Genomic DNA, 18,457 nt, shown 5'->3' on the forward strand with positions numbered 1-18,457 from the left:
AACGCCGGGACACCTGCACCCCGATGTTTCTAGCAGCAATGTCCACAATAGCCAAACTGTGGAAGGAGCCTCGGTGCCCATTGAAAGATGAATGGATAAAGAGGATGTGGTTTATGTATACAACGGAATATTACTCAGCCATGAGAAACAACAAATACCCACCATTTGCTTTGACGTGGATGGAACTGAAAGGTATTATGCTGAGTGAAATGAGTCAATTGAAGAAGGACTAACATTATATGGTCTCATTCATTTGGGGAATATAAAAAATAGTGAAAGGGAACAAAGGGGAAAGGAGAAAAAATGAGTGGGAAATTTCAGAAAGGGACACAGAGCATGAAAGACTCCTAACTCTGGGAAATGAACTAGGGGTGGTGGAAGGGGAGGTGGGCAGGGGGTTGGGGGTGACTGGGTGACGGGCACTGAGGTGGGCACTTGATGGGATGAGCACTGGGTATTATTCTATATGTTGGCAAATTGAACACCAATAAAAAATAAATTTATATATATATATAAAAAACGAAAACAAAGTACTCCTGTTTCTTGACCCTTCCCTCTTATTCCCCTATTTATGGAAAAGGGCTTGTAAATGATTGGCTTTAGGAAAGCAAAGATAAACTCGGAACTGTTCATAGTCATATTTGGTGCTTTACTGAAAGATTGTTTTTTGAAGCAGCACACATTTCTAGAAATTATGAAATGTATTCATAAAATCATCAATCTAAAGAATGCAGCTAATGAACAGCTCACAACTGCTTTCTGACTAGCTTGCTTTAAATATGAAGGTTTCTACAGGTTAAAAATTCTAGCATATGTAATGCAGACTACTGGAAGTAAAAAGAAACATTTGGAAAGCAAAGAAAGTAAGAGGTACGTTTTTAGTAAGAAAAAGTATGAGGAATGGAAATATGTTTTTTGAGGGGGAAAGAGGGATTTTGTCTTAAAGGGAGGCTGGTTATCTAAAGAAGGTAAACTCAGGACAATACACGAATGTAAAAGAAAAGTTGTAGAGGTTTGCAAAAGGGGATGTTTGGGAAGGAATGTTACATGTCGGCAGGACTGACTAACGTTGGAATGAAGAATTTTCAAATCAAAAGTAAGTTGATGAGTTGGTTTTCTCCTGCCAAAAGGATGAATGCTTTGGTGGGACCCGGGTGGGGAGGTGTCTTAGTTTACTTTCTTTGGAGTTTTGGTCTGCTTAAATCTCTTTGACTTGAAGCATTCCAATGGGCTTGTAAAACTAGTTGTTTTATTTGGCACGTCAGATTACATGGACGCCTTGTCAAAAAAGTTCACACTAAGTTTTCTAGATATTGTATTTGTAAGATTGTGGTACATGTAGATAAAGTCCATTCCAATTCTACAAAAAATGGCCCCTCATTGGAATATGAATAATAGTGAAGGGGAATATAAGGGAAGGGAGAAGAAATGTGTGAGAAATATCAGAAAGGGAGACAGAACATAAAGACTTCTAACTCTGGGAAATGAACTAGGGGTGGTGGAAGGGGAGGAGGGCGGGGGGTGGGGGTGAATGGGTGACGGGCACGGAGGGGGACACTTGACGGGATGAGCACTGGGTGTTATTCTGTATGTTGGTAAATTGAACACCAATAAAAATTAATTTATATATAAAAAAAATGGCCCCTCATTGCCAGACGTTGGCTGTCCTGATGTCCTTGTAATATGGCACCAGTCTGCTTCTGACAGAGAAATGAAGGTGGATAAACAATGGGAGTGTATTAAACAGAGTCAGGCCTAAGGGAAAACCAGGATGTACTTTCAGCTACTTTCAGCAGCACCCGAATGTACTTTCTGTCCAAAGCAGTTCTTGAAGTTAAGATAGCCCTCGATTATCTCTTCGCTGAGAAAGGCTGAATCTGTGCTGTAGGCCACCTCACTTGCTATACCCAGATGAACACTACTGGGGAAGGTAAAACTCAGTAACTCTTTCAGCAGGGTCTTTCCTACTTATTTGATTCTAATTGCTTTGAATATTGGGACAATGACATCTGAAAGCGCTCCAAACATGGGGAATTATCCTGTTACAGACATCATAATAATCTGCCTGGTGGATTTTGTTCTCTCAAAAACTTTACATGCCTGTTCTAAGCCAGAAACCTATAAACAAATGATCTTTCTAAAACTGGAACATTACCAAAGAATGACAAAATGTCCAATTTAAATATTATACAGCTGAAGTGGTAACCCTTGAATATTACAAGGATTGAGCATAAAGGTCAAGACCCATGAATATCACCCAGAGGAACAACACAAACTGAGAACTTCAGCACTGTTGCTGCGAGCAGTATTAATATCTTCAATTTTGATCCCATCTCTGAGCTAAGCTGAGATCAGATCAAAAGGGAAGGTTGTTGTAAAGGAAACCACAGGCTCACAATGTAGTCATTTAGTTTAAGGCCATGAGTCAGTAAACCAAGTCTTCATAGCCACCCAACGGCAATTTCAATACCAAGAACTATCACCATTAGCCAGTGGACATGGGAATTTCATAGTCAGCACTAGGATGTTTACTGATTGACTCCCTCTGCTCTGCAGTTTCAGGTACAAATATGATGAATAAAATCACTGTATGGATAAGAAAGAGACCATTAAGGCACTGTAAAGTAAGCCCTTTAGGATATTTTATCATTTGACCTAGTTATACTAACATTGTCCTTCTTGATATGTAACCAAAAGTCTATACTTCACACCCATTTCTTCAAGAGCACACCAACATAAGACTGTCTGGAGTGGGTAAAATTACACACCAGAGCCATGTTTGTGTGGACAATGACACACGAACAGAAAAAGGATAAATCAAAGGAAACTTGCAACTTCCCCTTCCTGCATCCAACAGTCAATCATCATTAATGATCTTTTGTGTTTGTATGTATGTTGGGTGTTTTTTTTTGTTTTTCTACACTGTAGATAAATACAACTCTAACAGGTTTATGTATTCAGACAATTATAGTGTGATGTGGCCTTTCATTCTATCCCTGCAAACATGCTCAATGAAATGCTGAGCTTTTAGGGTTGCATGGTAGCTTAATTAGTTAAGTGCCTGCCATTGGCTCAAATCATGATTCCAAAGTGTGGGTTTGAGCTGAGAGTTGGGCTCCTTAATCAGCTGGGAGTTGGCTTCTTGCTCTCCCTCTGCCCACTCCCACTGCTCATGCTCACTCTCTGTCTCAAATAAATGACAAAATATTAAAAAAAAAGAAATGCTGAGCTTTTGTAATAAAATGGGTAGTGCTAAGATTAATTCAATTATATGGAAGAGATGTTACCTGAGAGTCCACAATGGCAGAATTATGTTTGATTTCTATGGGTTGTTTTACAAGGTGCTTTCCACAGGCTCTAGTTCATCAATGCTCCCACAATCATCCTTTCAGTGCTGGCTCTGACAATCATCACTGGTATGATATTCAGCAAAAATTCAGACTCTCTAAATCTTATTTCCTTGTAGGTAACACGGAATTCTCCAAATTCAGCTCATACCAATGTAATGGGGAGATGAGATAATGCCTATGAGCTTCCACATAGTGCCTGGCACAATAACAATCAATCAGTAGGTTTGGCCTTCTTTAGTATTGTTGTCAGGTCCTCCAACACCACCAGTCCAGAAAATCATTGCAGGAGTTGAGGATAATGGGGCATGCATGATTTGAAAGATGGGAATGCTTTCTTTGGTTTAGATAGGAAATTTACCTAAACCAGACTCCTTCCAACATGTACAGTGCCTCTGTGGCTTCAGGGTTGGACAAATTCATTTTGGTAGCAGCCCTTCATGTGAGCAGTGGATATGGAGGACTGGACAGCAGTCACCGTTTCTGATTATTTTTCTATTCAATAGTATTTATAGGACACATACTGTGGAGTAGTCACTGTGCTACGAGCTATGAACACACAAGGAAAGAAGATAATGTTAGGCATTACTCTCCAGGTGTGAGAAAAAGTGCATCATTCACAAACATCTTTATGTGCAGAAATACAATATGTGAATTGATCTACTAAATTATGTAAAATCAAACAAAAAATTTCTGAAATTGGTAGGCTCATGTTTGTAATGGCTCTTCCTCTTTGCTGACAAATTCCATCTATCATCTATCTATCTATCTATCTATCTATCTATCTATCTATGTATCTATCTATCTATCTATGTATCTATCTATCTATCTATCTATCTATCTATCTATCATCTATCTATCTCTATCCTCTATCTTCAAACAGAGGAATGTCAAACAATGCATATGAACAATACCTGTCCTCACTTCTTTTAGAACCTGCTGCTATTAACTCCACAGAAGCTTCCCTGGATGATGAATATGGTAAGTTTTTGTCTATGTTTGCCTTTATGTCATGCTATAGCATTTTTCCTTCCTGATCAGCTTAGACTTTGAACTTCCCTGGCTTCAGGGAGAAACCTCAGAATGGCTGGATCTTGTAAAATAGAGAGTGATATTTATGTCAATCCATTGTCTCTCAGGTCGTCTTCACACAGTAACTGCTGGTTTGGGTGTGAGAGGACCATGAATCAGGAGTGCAGTGATGTGCCCTGAATTCTTTCAACAATGAATTTCATTCATTTTTGTGCCAGAGATTTCTACTGACTGAGGAAATCATGATATCATGCTGCTTCTATATTTTTTAGCCTTATTCTTGCCGGTAGTTAAGAACATTAACAGACACTGAGAGGTTCTTGTACAGAAGACATTGTGCTGCACTGTGAGTGCATTTTGTTTATAACTCCTATTCTCACTGTGATGGATTATATTCCAATTTTACACATGAGGGCAATGAGCTGAAATGAATTCAGTCTCCATGCCATACAGCGAGAGCTAAGGCTGACACCTACACCATTTGATTCAAGATGAACCAAGTTCACACACTTACTCAGTTTTTATTCTTCCTCTAAATCCCAAAGTCAAGGCCCTGAGATAGGTGCACACATGGGGAGGCTGGTTTCAGTACAGGGCTTCCAGTTCCACAGACTAAATTTACACTCTAGCTTTTTAATTTTCTTTTTCATGAGTATGGGTAAACTATTCACAATTTCTGAGCCCAATAAAATCAACACAAAAACACATACCTGAGTTATAGATATATAACATGGCATATGTGTCATATCTAGCTTAGGCATCCCTTTTAGCTACTACATCATAGGTGCTAGCACTTGGCACTTTTTCCCCACATAATGAGCAAAGGAAATGATGAGAAGCATTGGTTTTGGCCCTGCTGATCCACCATCCATGACCAATATCAGGGGATTCTGGACTCTGACCATCATCAACATCATCACCAGCTTCAGCAGCAGAAGCTTCCAACTTTATATTTTTGCTTAGTCATTTTGAAGTCTTGGGTATTTGTTGAATGTGAAGATGCAGAATTACAGAGCAACTGAGAAAGTGTTCTTTAATTCTGTGTTGCTGGGATTGAAATCTGGATTCTAGTACTTACTGGTTGTATGAAATCAGGCAAATGGCTTCTCTCTCTGTACTCACTTTATTTGTCAATTGGGAATGAAAATAATCATTTCAGAGGTTACTGTAAAATTAAGTAAGATTTAAGCTTTGCATGCAAAGTTCTCAAAATAAGTGACATCTAGTTTGTACTTAATGTATATTGCTTCTTATTCTTACTTTGATTCATGTGGGATGAACGTGCTAAAAGCCACTTATCACCAATGTATTTTTCCCCACTGGATTCATTCATTATAAACACAAATTTACTTTTTAATACTTTGGAATGTACTAGTGAGTTGCACAGGTTTTGACTGAGTTGCCCTGCAAACTCCATTCTGAGTTGTCTTAGGTGGTGGTGGTGGTGATGTTGATATAAGTATTTACTACCCCATTGTGCTGGTGAGAGAATGGCACTTGACCTAAATTATCAGAATTGTATACAGTCACCTTCGCAGTGAATACGTCTTGGCCTTTCAAAAAAACTGTGAAATTATTACATCCTTTCTTTTAGACCCCCTGCAGGTACAGCTCATGAACACCTCTGCCTACTATACCTACCTCCTCCTCCTCCTCATGAAGAGTCTGACGTACTCCATCATCACTGCCATCTGTTTGCTTGGGGGACCAGCGTTCAGTGGTACTGGGAAGTGTTCCTAACACATGGTGCCATCACGATCCAATTATTCCCATTGGCTGCAATTCTAAAATGTCTGCTGCGGAACAAGTGAGATTTTCTTTCTGAGATTGGGTTATTTCATTCCACATGTGTCTTCTCTATAGTGCCATTATGGAGAATGGGTTTAGAAACCACTGGACAAACAGAAACTTTCACTCTGCAGCGAGAACAAATTTGGCTATGACTCAGAGTTGGGGACAGGGGGCCATCCCCAGGGGCTTCAGCACTGGTCTCTCCTCAGTGCTCCTCAACCACCTAGTACCCATGCCTCTGAGTACAGCCAACATGCAGCTTCCAGCTGTATCCTTGAACTCTTATTTATCCAGATGCTTCCCTGGAAACTCTTTATTTTACATACCTGAAAGTACTCATTCTTGCTACCTGAATTTCGTACTGTTTATCATAGTAGGCACAATAAAAGCAATCAAAATTCTACTTTGGCCTATGTCTGCTTTTATTTGGTGCTATCTAATTGAGAGTCAAATGTAAGAGGCAGCATAACAGCTGAGCCTTCAGATACAGTGTTGGTTGTCATAGTGGTCAATTCCATATTCCTAATTCTTGCCCTGAGGTGGTCTAATGATGCCTCATTGTGGCACTGGCCCAAACAGGAGAGCCACAGCTAGTGAAGAAGATACCCAGGTTATTTCCCCTTCAATGGTCAGTTGATTCAGAGTCATCTGGTTTAAAACATTTGGGTGGTGATGATATAACATGTCACATGATTGGCAGGTGTGCTCAGACCTATAGCAGTGTTTTATGGACAATATGTTTCCTGATCTCATAAGCACTCCATGAGAGCAGGACTAACACTGAAAGGAAAGGGTGGTGGAGGAGGGAAATTCTTGGATTCTGAATCCCAAGTGCCTGTATTTAAATCTTGGTCCTAAAGCTATTTCATTTCTGTGACATAATTTTCTCATGCATTAAATGAAGATACAGTGTGCCCTGTCACCTTGAGTTGTGTGGATGTAAGAGTTAATTCTGCTGGGTACATGCAAGCACTCTACAGCATTAGAATCTACTATTGCCATATACTTTGGAGATAATAGATAACAGGCCTGCATGCACACACACTAACAAGTGTGTATGTACTTATTTATATGTGTGTTTGTATTTTTACAAACATACATGTACAACAAAATGTTCAGTATGTGAAAAGTTGTTGAAAAGTTAATAGTTGTATATTTTCCCATTTTCAGTAATGAAAGTACTTAGAGCAATAAATTAGGTATATTAGAAATGAAACAATGTCTCATTTAAATGGGAATGATTTTTTGTTTTGTTTTGAATTTTATTTATTTATTCCTGGGGGCTACACAGAGAGAGGCAGAGACACAGGCAGAGGGAGAAGCAGGCTCCCTGCTGGAGCCCCATGCAGATCTGCAACCCAGAACTCCAGGATCACACCCTGAGCTGAAGACAGATGCTCAATCGATGAGCCACTGAGGCATCTTTGATTTTTGTTTTCTTTTTACAATCAGCTTCAGCTTCTGTGAAATGAGTGATTTGGAAGCCAAGTAGAGATTCCCATGTGGAAACTACAGAAGAGCCAGCAAATAAAGGTAGAAGAAATTTAATTTTGATCTACTCTCTGATTCTCAAAAATTTGTTCAGGTCTCCTTGGACAAATGCCTGCGCCTCTAATTAGTGATCTGGAACTGCTTCTGCATGTGGAAAGCACAGAGGCAATGAGGGGAAAGTAGCCAATGACTTGCAGCTCTGTGGCTGATGTCCTTGCTGAGGCTCCTAGGAAGTGTCTCCCGTGGCTTCCAACTCCTTAGCACCTTACTTCCCAACCTACCCTGGGCTGCCCTGGACTTGGGAGGTGTAGATAGAGGAATGTGGTGGTGCAGACGACAGTGGGGTGGGATGAGGCCGTTAGTGTGATGATGATGTTTATTTTCTCGGGTTTAGTTTTGTGTGTGTGCATTTTCACCTGCAGTTGATTTTTGGAAATCTTGAAATTAAACCGACCCCTACTGGTTAGGCGGGTGCAAAGTGCCTCAGGTGTTGTAAGATGAAATAAGGACAGTTAAACCACAGCCCTCTTGCTCATTTCCAAAAGGCCACAGCTAATGGAAAGAAAACATCCATCTGCACACACATGCTCTTGCTGTCAAACACACTCTTGGGCTGTGGGTGAGGGTTCCCCTATTTTATGCCATGTTCATTCCACTAGCTGCTAGGTGGGTTGGGATGCTATACGGAAGACTGTGGCACCCTTAGTCCACTCTGATGACACCATTCTGAAGGAACTGCATTGCACTCAGACAGCTTGTAGCCCCCTAGGTGATCACAGACATTGCACCAGGATCTGTGCTTTTCCACGGCAGGTGATTCATAGAGGCTCCTACTTTCAGTCTCATTTGGTCAGTGTAGGCAGGGTGACACGAGACACCTGCCCATGAGGCTGTTGGCACAGGCAGTGTGTAGATGTCACAACAGCAGGTGCTTCTCTCCTCACAAGAACACGGACATATGGGGACCCTTACTTCAACTGTGGAATTGAATGTCACAGACTGAGTCATCTCAGTCCCTCTAAAGGGACAAGTGACTGCAGAGTCAGGCTGAGCAAGGCTCAATAAAGGCATGCACATCAGTAAGCGTGCTGGGGTGGAGCAGAGGAGGGCTGTTCAGCAATGTGAGAGCAAGAAGCAAGTGTCCCTGTGTCCACCCCACCCAAGCTAAGTACAGAGAGGGTCCCCAGTCCTGGGACACAATCTGTCCAGTCCTTGGGGAAACAAATTTCTTTTGCTGAGATCACCACCCTAAGCTTTCCTAGTCTGACTTACAACACTTTCTCACTTTCAACTTTACTCCTCTTGGTCTATGCTTGAGAGCCATCTTCTGGGTGAGCTATGGCCTCCATGATAGGGGCCCCAAGCTACTGCCTCAGCCCAGCATGTGTGGGAGAGAGCTCTTTCCCAGGGTAAATTATACACTCACATCCAGCTTAGGCATCATCTGTGGGCCTGGTGTATATGCAACTCCACTTCTGAGACAGAATACTCTAACTGTGACCACACCACTGAGTTCTTGATTTTTAGGTCCAAAAGCCATTAACTGTAGACCCTCATTTTTTAAATTTATTTATGATAGTCAGAGAGAGAGAGAGAGAGAGAGAGAGAGAGAGAGAGACAGAGACATAGGGAGAAGCAGGCTCCATGCACTGGGAGCCCGATGTGGGATTCGATCCTGGGTCTCCAGGATCGCGCCCTGGGCCAAAGGCAGGCGCTAAACCGCTGCGCCACCCAAGGATCCCAACCCTCCTTGATCCTTTCTCCACATAAGGAAATTCACTTGATTAAGCCTCACCCTCCCACATCCCTCCTCATGGCACTTTCATCACTTGGTTCATTCTCAGAGCAGCACAAATGGAGTTGAACTGACTTGTAGAAATGCACATTTGACCCTGTAATTATATTTTGTAATTATTTTTTCAGCAAATATCTCTGACAAAATAATTTTTGTTTTCCATTATATAAAGTTTTTTCTCTAAAACTGGAAAATCTCAAAAAAAAAAACTGGAAAATCTCTAAATGTCTGAGATTGGAAGAAAAAGAATGATTATATTTCTATAAAATATCTTGCATCCACTTTAAGTTATATTTATGTAGTATACAACAGCACAGTAAATGCTCAAGCCATCAAGAAAAAGGAAAATATAATGGAAAGCTACAGATCTAGGGAACACCAGCAATGCACTTGCCTACTGTGGCTACTATTCTTTCCCAACCTCCCAACACTGAGCATTATGGACATGAAGGTTCTTCCAAAATCAGGAACCCATGAGAACCTGCAGCAAAATTACACAGTGTAAGGGAGCCCAGTTAATTTGGGGTAGGGAATGATGTGATGGTGAACTAACAATTCGTGTGGTTTCAAGCAGGAAAGCCAGACGCTCTGCTGGCCTGATGTGGTGGTCATGCTTGCAGCAGGCACATGTTCAGCTACGGCTGTGTGCATGCTTAGCAGAGACACCAAAATGCCCAAGCCAGTCAAGCGCTGCTGGTGTGCGTTCAGGTGATTGGCATATGCAGAGGAGCCGTGGCAAGACTCAGAAAAAGTATAATCTGGGAAGACTTATACTTTACCACATGTAGGCTATCTATTTGCCTAAAATATTCATGTGCTGCCCAATACCTACAGCAAAACTATTTGTCAGAGTCCAAGTCTTTCCTTAAGTAATTTTGGTGACCATGATATTATGTAGACACAGGGTGAACCCAGGAAGCGAGGCTGAAAAATATAATAATTTAATAAGAAAATAGCAGAAGCATGAGTAGGCCATACTACAGGGGATATAATATCACAGATTAAGTACAGACAAGTTTCTCAGCATAAAAGCAACAATGAAAGCAACATTTTGGGGACAAGTCACAATCTAGAGTTGCCCACAAGATACATTTAATGAGATATTTTTCACTAAAAAAATAACAGCCACGCAGACTCACAAAAGTGACTATTCTTAGGGGAAAACCCCCTTACAATTCAATATAAACTGCCCTGAGGATGTGCAGATACTTTCTTAGGAGATAAATACTTTAAAGTAGCTATGAGAAATGTGTTCAATAAATAGAGAAAATCATGTTGCAAAACCTAAAGGAAAATACGACAACAAAAAGTAAAAAAAATCTATTCTAATGAAGTATGGCAAAAACTACAAAATAGAATATTTATATAAAAGAAGTAAAATCTAGGTTAGAAAACTTATAACTTGGAACAATACTGTCATTTGAGGGAATCAAGAGATTATTCTCTTTGGCAGAAGAAACAATCACAAAATGAAGAACTTCCTCAACTTGATAAAGGGCATCTGTGAAAACCCATAGCTGACATCAGACTTAATGCTGCAAGGCTGAATGCTTTTCCCAAAGATCAGCAACAAGACAGGGAAGTCTGCTCCTGACACTTGTCTTCAACGCAGTATTAAAGGTTCTAGACAGTGCAACGTGAAAAAATGTAAAACTCTCTTGTAGATTGAAAACAAGTCAAAATAACTTCATCCACAGCTGACATGACCCTGTATGTAGATATTTCCAGAGAATCTACCTGCACACAAAGCCCAAAGAAGATAAACAAGGTAGATATCACACAAAGGACACATTCAATGTACAAAATATCATTTGGATTTCCATATACTAGAATGCAACACTTGAAAACGAAATTTAGGAAACAGTTCCATTTACTGTTGTTTTTAATAGAACCAAAAAGAAGAAAACATTTAGGAATCAATTTAACACAAGAGCAAATTTTGTACATTAAAAAGTACAAAACAATGCAGATTAAAATTAAAGAATCTCTAAACAAATGCAGAGAGGGTCCATGTTCATGGATTAGAAGCTCCGATATTGCCATGATGACAATTCTCACCAAATGGATTAAGGATTCAATGCAGCACACTTTATGCACACAAATATACAAGTTTGCACTAAAATTAACATGAAAACCCAAAACCCTGGAATAGACCTAATTATTTTGAAAGAGACCAAACTTGGGGGACTGATATGGTCACCCTGTAGAATCATTGGAGGGAGGACACACATAAGATTTGATTTGGATGAGATACTGATGATGCTGCACACACAGAGGATGAGGAAAGCTTTCTCATTGACCCATGAGGTCCTGGAGGCAGCAGGGCGGGCCTTTCCAGCAAGGCCTTCAGGACCTGATTTCAGAGTTTACAGAAGGATTAAGTTACACTATTTAGGCAGTACTGCTGGTACAAAGAAACATGAAGGTCACTGGAAGAGAACTGAGAGTCCAGAAATAATCTCTTGTGTTTGGTCAACAGGGTTCTGATAAATGTGTTGAGTTACTTTGGTGCAAGATGAGATAGTCTTTTCCACAACTGACTCAGCTACAACTGGATATTGCAAGGCAGAAGCATAAATTTCTTTCATTTGCTCCTCTATACATGAAAAGTATTTCATGATGGACCATAAATTAAAAGGTAAAACTCTAAAAACTCCTAGATGAAAACAGAGGAAGGAATTGTGTGATACAGGATTAAAGCAAAGAGTTCTTAGATATGACCCCAAACACATTATCCATAAAATAATACATTCTGATAGACTGGATTTCATCGAAACCTAAAACATGGGTTTCAAAAGTCCCCTTGAAGAAAATGAAAAGACTACAGCCTGGGAGAAAAATTCATACATCTTATTAAGGCCTTTTATCTTGAATGCATAAAGATTTCCCACTCAGTAGGACTTAACTCAATAACACTTCAAAGAAAAATAAAAGGGTTAAAAGACACATTTCTCAAGAAGATATAGGGGTAACTAATAAGCACATGTAAATGTTTTCACAATTTAGTCGGTAGGGGCAAATGAAACCCCAAGGAGATACCAGTTTACATCTGCTACAATGCCTGTCATCCAACAGATAACCTCTAGCATGTGTCAATGAGAAGGAGAAACAAGCTCTTTTAAAAAAAATAAAGTATAATTACCATATAGTGTTATACCAGATTCAAGTGTACAATATAATTCAACAAATGGCCTATAGGAAGCATTTTGTTAGAGAAGTGTCCATTGTAAAGCCGATAGGTGGATAACCTTTTATAAATATACAAAATGTTAGTAATGAGTGTGATTAGCGTGCTCCACCGGTTTACTTCTCCACCAGCACCACTGGGGGTTCTTATTGAATTCCGTGTAAAATCAACACCACTTACTACTTCATTTTCCCATAACTGAAAATGTCTCTGCTGACCTCCTCTGTGCTCTGAACCTACTGCAGGGATCTTATGTGCAAAGAGCCAATAAAGGAGAGACTGAGGGATGAGGAGTTCACAGAAGTCCAGACATGCTAATGCTCGGCTCAGCAGGGACTCTAATCTCAAACTGGATATCCCGGGAAAGGATAGAATGCTTTGGTGGTGCTGGAGGGGGACGTGTTTCCCTAATCAGGATTCCAGAGTGTGCAAAGTCTGTGGCCAACAAGAGATTGACTACAAAACTGAGAATCTGTATTTAATGCAAATGCCTTAGCCAAAGTTTAGACAGAAGGTAAATTAGCTGAGGATATTTATAGGCTAAAACTCACAAAGGATAAATATCCAAGAGATTTAAATCATTCAAGTGTAAAAGTATTTTATAACATTTCCTCTAATCTTAAATAATTTAGTAATTCAACTTTTATATCATTTTATCTTCATTTTTATCTATAGCACACTTTTTTAATAAATTTATTTTTATTGGTGTTCAATTTGCCAACATACAGAATAACACCCAGTGCTCATCCCGTCAAGTGCCCCCCTCAGTGCCCGTCACCCATTCACCCCCACCCCCCGCCCTCCTCCCCTTCCACCACCCCTAGTTCGTTTCCCAGAGTTAGGAGTCTTTATGTTCTGTCTCCCTTTCTGATATTTCCCACACATTTCTTCTCCCTTCCCTTATATTCCCTTTCACTATTATTCATATTCCCCAAATGAATGAGAACATACACTGTTTGTCCTTCTCCGATTGACTTACTTCACTCAGCATAATACCCTCCAGTTCCATCCACGTTGAAGCAAATGGTGGGTATTTGTCGTTTCTAATGGCTGAGTAATATTCCATTGTATACATAGACCACATCTTCTTTATCCATTCATCTTTCGATGGGCACTGAGGCTCCTTCCACAGTTTGGCTATTGTAGACATTTATAGCATGCTTTCAATGATGTATTATAATACTTGTATTATGTCTATTTTTTTTGTATTTATAACATTATTACATTGTTGTTAACAGTAAATACAAAGTAACTGACAGTCTTCATTTGCCGGACACCCTCCTTACTGCACGTAGTGCATTATTTAATCTTCATAAACCTATGAGGTAGTTGCTGATTTTCCTTTCTGCAGATGAGGAGCTTAGAAACAGCGGTGTGAGCACGGACTCCAGGGCTTACAGCCAGGACAGGGGGCCCGGGAACAGCGCAGGTAGCCTGGCTCTGCTGGATGCTGGAGCCTCTGCAAGCCAACTCCCCTTGGCGGCACCTAAAGGACATGGATAAGCTGGTCTCTGAGGGAGAATCTCCATGGGTGCCAGGTATGAAGAGAGCCCCTCAGCGTCCTCATCATCAGGCAGGTGCCCATCACCTCCTCAAACCACCTGACCCTGTGTGGTCGCCCTCAGGTTGGTGAAACGTTAAACGTCAGGTGACAGCACAGGCAGTGTTTACACAGAACATGCATGTGTATTTCCCAGGTCAGGAACTGGGGGATCAGATTCCCAGCGAAATGCTGACGCCCAGCAGCAGAGCCTCGAGGGGTGGGGGACAGCCTTGCTGTGACAGCCAGTCTGGGAGCAGTACAAGTGCCTGTCACTGTCAGGGGATGGATCAATGCCGTGGCTGCAAGCAGTGGTACAAGTTGCAGCACAGGGGAGCAGTGAACTGTGGGGACAGACTCATGGACAGACATGGGCTGACAGGGATGCTAGGCCATTTATATACACGTAAATGTGCACTATTCACGGGCAAATCTCTACAGTTTTCACAGGTACAGAGGACACCAAACATATCAGTCAATATTCTCATTTGAGGCTGGGAAACGGGGGCCTTGCAGGAAGAATCCCCTTACCTAAAACTGCCAAGCACACTGTGTCCACACCTGGGAAAGTAGGCTTCCTGCCTGGTAGGTCTGGCCCTTCCCGTCCCCCAGCAGGTCCTTTGCAGTAACAGACACCACTTCCCTGGGCTCCACCCAGAGGACTGTCCCTATAGGACCTGCCTGCAGCGCCCAGCAGGGGGGGCCAGAAGACAGAGGAAGGAGCAAGCCAACTACTGCAGCTTTTAACCCAGAATCTCAGTACTAAAGACAGGACCACAATTCGCATTCAAAGCAACAGCCCAGTGAGGGCAAAATTAAACCCTGAATCCCAAACATCCACGCAGGTTACGTAGGGCACAGGCCTCAGAGCCTGGCCGACTGGAGGTTCTCCGTGTGTCTTTCCTAGCTGGGCAATCTCAGGTGGGTGACTCCACCTCCCTAAGCCTCTGTCTCATCTGCAGAATGGGATGAATGGCACCTGCTTGAGGCTTGCAGGGAGGGAATCGGTGTGTACAGCGTGTGACACTCGATAGAGTGCATTTGTTATTATTTAATGGATGGTTTCTGTTACAACCTTTAAAATTAGTTTCTCAAAAAAGACAAGCAACTCTTAATTCACAAGTGCTGGAGGAATCTCTCCTACGTTCTGGGTCCAGCACCGTTACCTGAATGACGGCTCCTCAAGAACAGCTTCTGCTCCTTGCTCCTGGCAAGTGAGAGAGATTCCTGAGTTCTGCAAGCTCTCTGAAACTTTCCTCATGGCCCCTTTAGAGCTTAAAGGAAACTCTCTCTCTCTCTCTCTCTCTCTTTCTGTCTCTCTGTACACACACGTTGAATCTGTATATATGGAATGGATGGTGTCATGGGTTCATGGGTTTTGGACTTTGTCAGACTAAGGCTTTAATAAAGCCTTCAATACTTCTATGATTCTGAGCAAGTGAAATGTTTTAAGATTTCCATTCACCGATCTATCAAGTTTGGATGGTCTAACTATGTTAGTATGTTATTATAAGGAACAAATGGTTATAAGAATCACATTTTATGTAAGGCTAATGCTATTTATTTACAAAGGAACCAATTTGGCCCAATCCCAGGCCCATGGTGGGGGATGTCTCCAGAGTGAGCATTATTATTCCCATGCACAGTTACTTTCCCAAAGACATATGTCCCCCAAGGGGCAGGGCTTGGACTGGAGCTGTCATTCTGTCCTTGTCGATACAATAAAACCTCAGAGAGTAAGGAGGTGTCATTCGGCCTCCAGGGCTCCCCTTTGGCAGTTCCATATAGGAAGGACCTCTCCCCCCAGTGCACCACTGATCAGACCACATCGCTGGGTGCTCAGAGGGCTGGGCCCCAGACTGGACCCCTGATCCATGAGGCGAGCAGATCTGGGAGGCTGGCAGGCACAGGGACTGGGTCTGAACCAGCTGTTCCCTGCAGACTTTGTGCACCTGGCAGCCTCGGAGCCTGTGGGAAAAGCAGGAAGGATGTGAGGCTGTGGCTGAGGTTTCTGGGCTCCCCTGGACTCTTCTGGAAACTGTCCTGGTCCAGCCCTGCCACCGCCCTAGCAGGGGATGGGGCTGCTGTCTGGGAAGCTGGGGGCTGGGGGGGGCACTGAGCAGCAGGGGGCCCAGGAGCATGAACTGTGCCCTAGTCTGTCTTCCTCTCTCCTCCACTGTCAACAACTATCTAGTCTGACATGTTGAGTGGTGATTTGGACATCCAGCTTATTCCCTGTAACCTAGTGAAGAAGTGAAACTGGATTAGATCTCAGACTCTCTCGTGGTCACAAGGGAACTGTCTCATGTCAGGGAGAGCAGGCCAGCCTCTCAGAGTTTAAATGAAAAGGTCCAAGCTTCAGCACCTGGCTCTTTGCACAGGGTCGGCCTGAGTCCACACCTGCTCTGACCTACCTGCCTCTCCCCTGGGGCTGAGGTCTGGGGCCATCAGAGCAGTTGTATTCATGGCAGCAGCAGGATGACCTGGGAGGCCAGGAAGTACTGCTCCCTCCACAGCCACCTGATTTCTCTCTTCCTGGGGACCAGGGGGTCTTGCGCAGAACCCTCTACTCTCCTCATGAGGGTAGGGGAAGTCTTACCTCTTCTTCTCTGCTGCTCAGGAGTTTTCTTCTATTACTTTCTAGACATGTGTCTTTTTTTTCTAAAATTCAAGTTCAATTTGTCAACATATAGTATGTCACCCAGTGCTCATCCCATCAAGTACCCTCCTCAGTGCCCATCACCCAGTCATCCCATCCCCTGCCCACTTTCCCTTCCACAACCCTTTGTTTCTTTCCCAGAGTAAGGAGTCTCTCATATTTGTCCCCCTCTCTAATTCTTCCCACTCACTTTCTCTCCTTTGCTTGAAGTAAGTCAGTCGGAGAAGGACAATCATCATACGGTTTCACTCATATGGGAAATATAAGAAATAGTGAAAGGGATTAAAAGGGAAAGGAGGGAACATGTGTCCCTTTTAGACAAATATATACTTTCAGTGTCACTTGGAGAATACCACCGACACACCACAGAAGGAAGAGAAGTAGAGGACAGGAAAACAATTATCACCTGTTGAAATAGTTGTGCAGGCCCAGGATGGAGGCGCTCCTGCTTGAAGTATCAAGTCTGCAAACTAAAGCTTAGGTAACTTTCCTATTCCTGTAAAGGCTGCCCTTGACCAGAAATACAGGCTATCCCAGCCAACCAAGCCCCAAACATCAAGAATGTGTAATGATTTCCCTGATCTAATTAAGATTAAATACGCAATCTCAGTCAATAAATTTAAGCTAAATACTATCTCCATACACCGGCCTGACGTGCCAGCCTTGGGAGGAAATCCCTGACCTTCCAGCTCATCCTGCCTGTTCCCCTTTTGCTGCTTCTAAGGTTCTATAAAACTCCCTCTTGCTCTGAATCCCTGGGGCAGAGTGCTCCACTGCTTATGAGGCCCTGAACTCTCCAATCCATGGATTGTTCTCCTTTGAATAAAGGACACCACGCTTTACACGCTAAATTGTTTTACTTTTATCATTTGACATACCCAGGAGAGTATTTGGCTGGAGGTTTGGGGTAGACTTCATTACACAGTAGGTCTCATCATGGCCAACACTTGTTCAGCCTTGAATTTCAGCAGTGTTTGAAGAGAAACGTTTATAATAACTATGAGAAATGATTAAGAGTTTTGAAAGTGAAATAAAATTTATTTTCATAAAAGAATAGACGGTTGTAAATTTTTTCCGCAAAGGAAGATTTTTTTTATTGGGTGAAAGTCTAGAAAAGAGAAGAAAATAGAAAGAGACGTTCAACCAATTTCTCACCACCCCCATTGCTCATCTTCTATACTGAGGCATTTCCCACTTGTCATTTTACTGTGCAGATGTCACCCACATTCTCACTCTTTTTCCCGCTTAATATTTTAGTACAGCTGCCCTAGACACCTGCTGAGAGTCTGAATGATGGCCCTGGAATATTCTTTTAGCAGACTATTCTAGTCACCACATCATCAACTCAGTACAACCTCAAAGCTTGTATTCTGGGACACTTGAGCCTTAAATCTTGGTTATAGCTCAGCATGTCTCCCTTTCAGCTTTGACCAAGAGGAAGATCTCAGGAGCTAGGTCTGGTATCAAGTGCTGAAGGATCCAATCCTCCTTGCCCCAACCAAGTCCCCTTCCTAGGCATCCCCACTGCCTTCTCCTTCCAGACTGACACACTATCATTAGCACAACTAATTGTCATAACTACACCCAGGAGTTCCTGGTATATTTGGCACACCCA

At 42.2% G+C, this 18,457-nt stretch overlaps 1 protein-coding gene across 1 annotated transcript in view; it reads left to right on the top strand.

Annotated features, from left to right (window-relative positions):
* Nucleotides 1-14,146, top strand: part of LOC129494091 (uncharacterized) — a 29,969-nt gene extending 15,823 nt beyond the window's left edge. The window contains 3 exon segments of the mRNA XM_055300782.1: nt 4,281-4,328; nt 5,974-6,099; nt 13,995-14,146. Of these exon segments, the coding sequence (XP_055156757.1) occupies nt 4,281-4,328; nt 5,974-6,099; nt 13,995-14,146 (326 nt within the window).
* Nucleotides 14,147-18,457: the final 4,311 nt, after the last annotated feature.

Source organism: Nyctereutes procyonoides, unplaced genomic scaffold (assembly GCF_905146905.1).
Source record: "Nyctereutes procyonoides isolate TBG_1078 unplaced genomic scaffold, NYPRO_anot_genome, whole genome shotgun sequence".
Classification (NCBI taxonomy): Eukaryota; Metazoa; Chordata; class Mammalia; order Carnivora; family Canidae; genus Nyctereutes; species Nyctereutes procyonoides.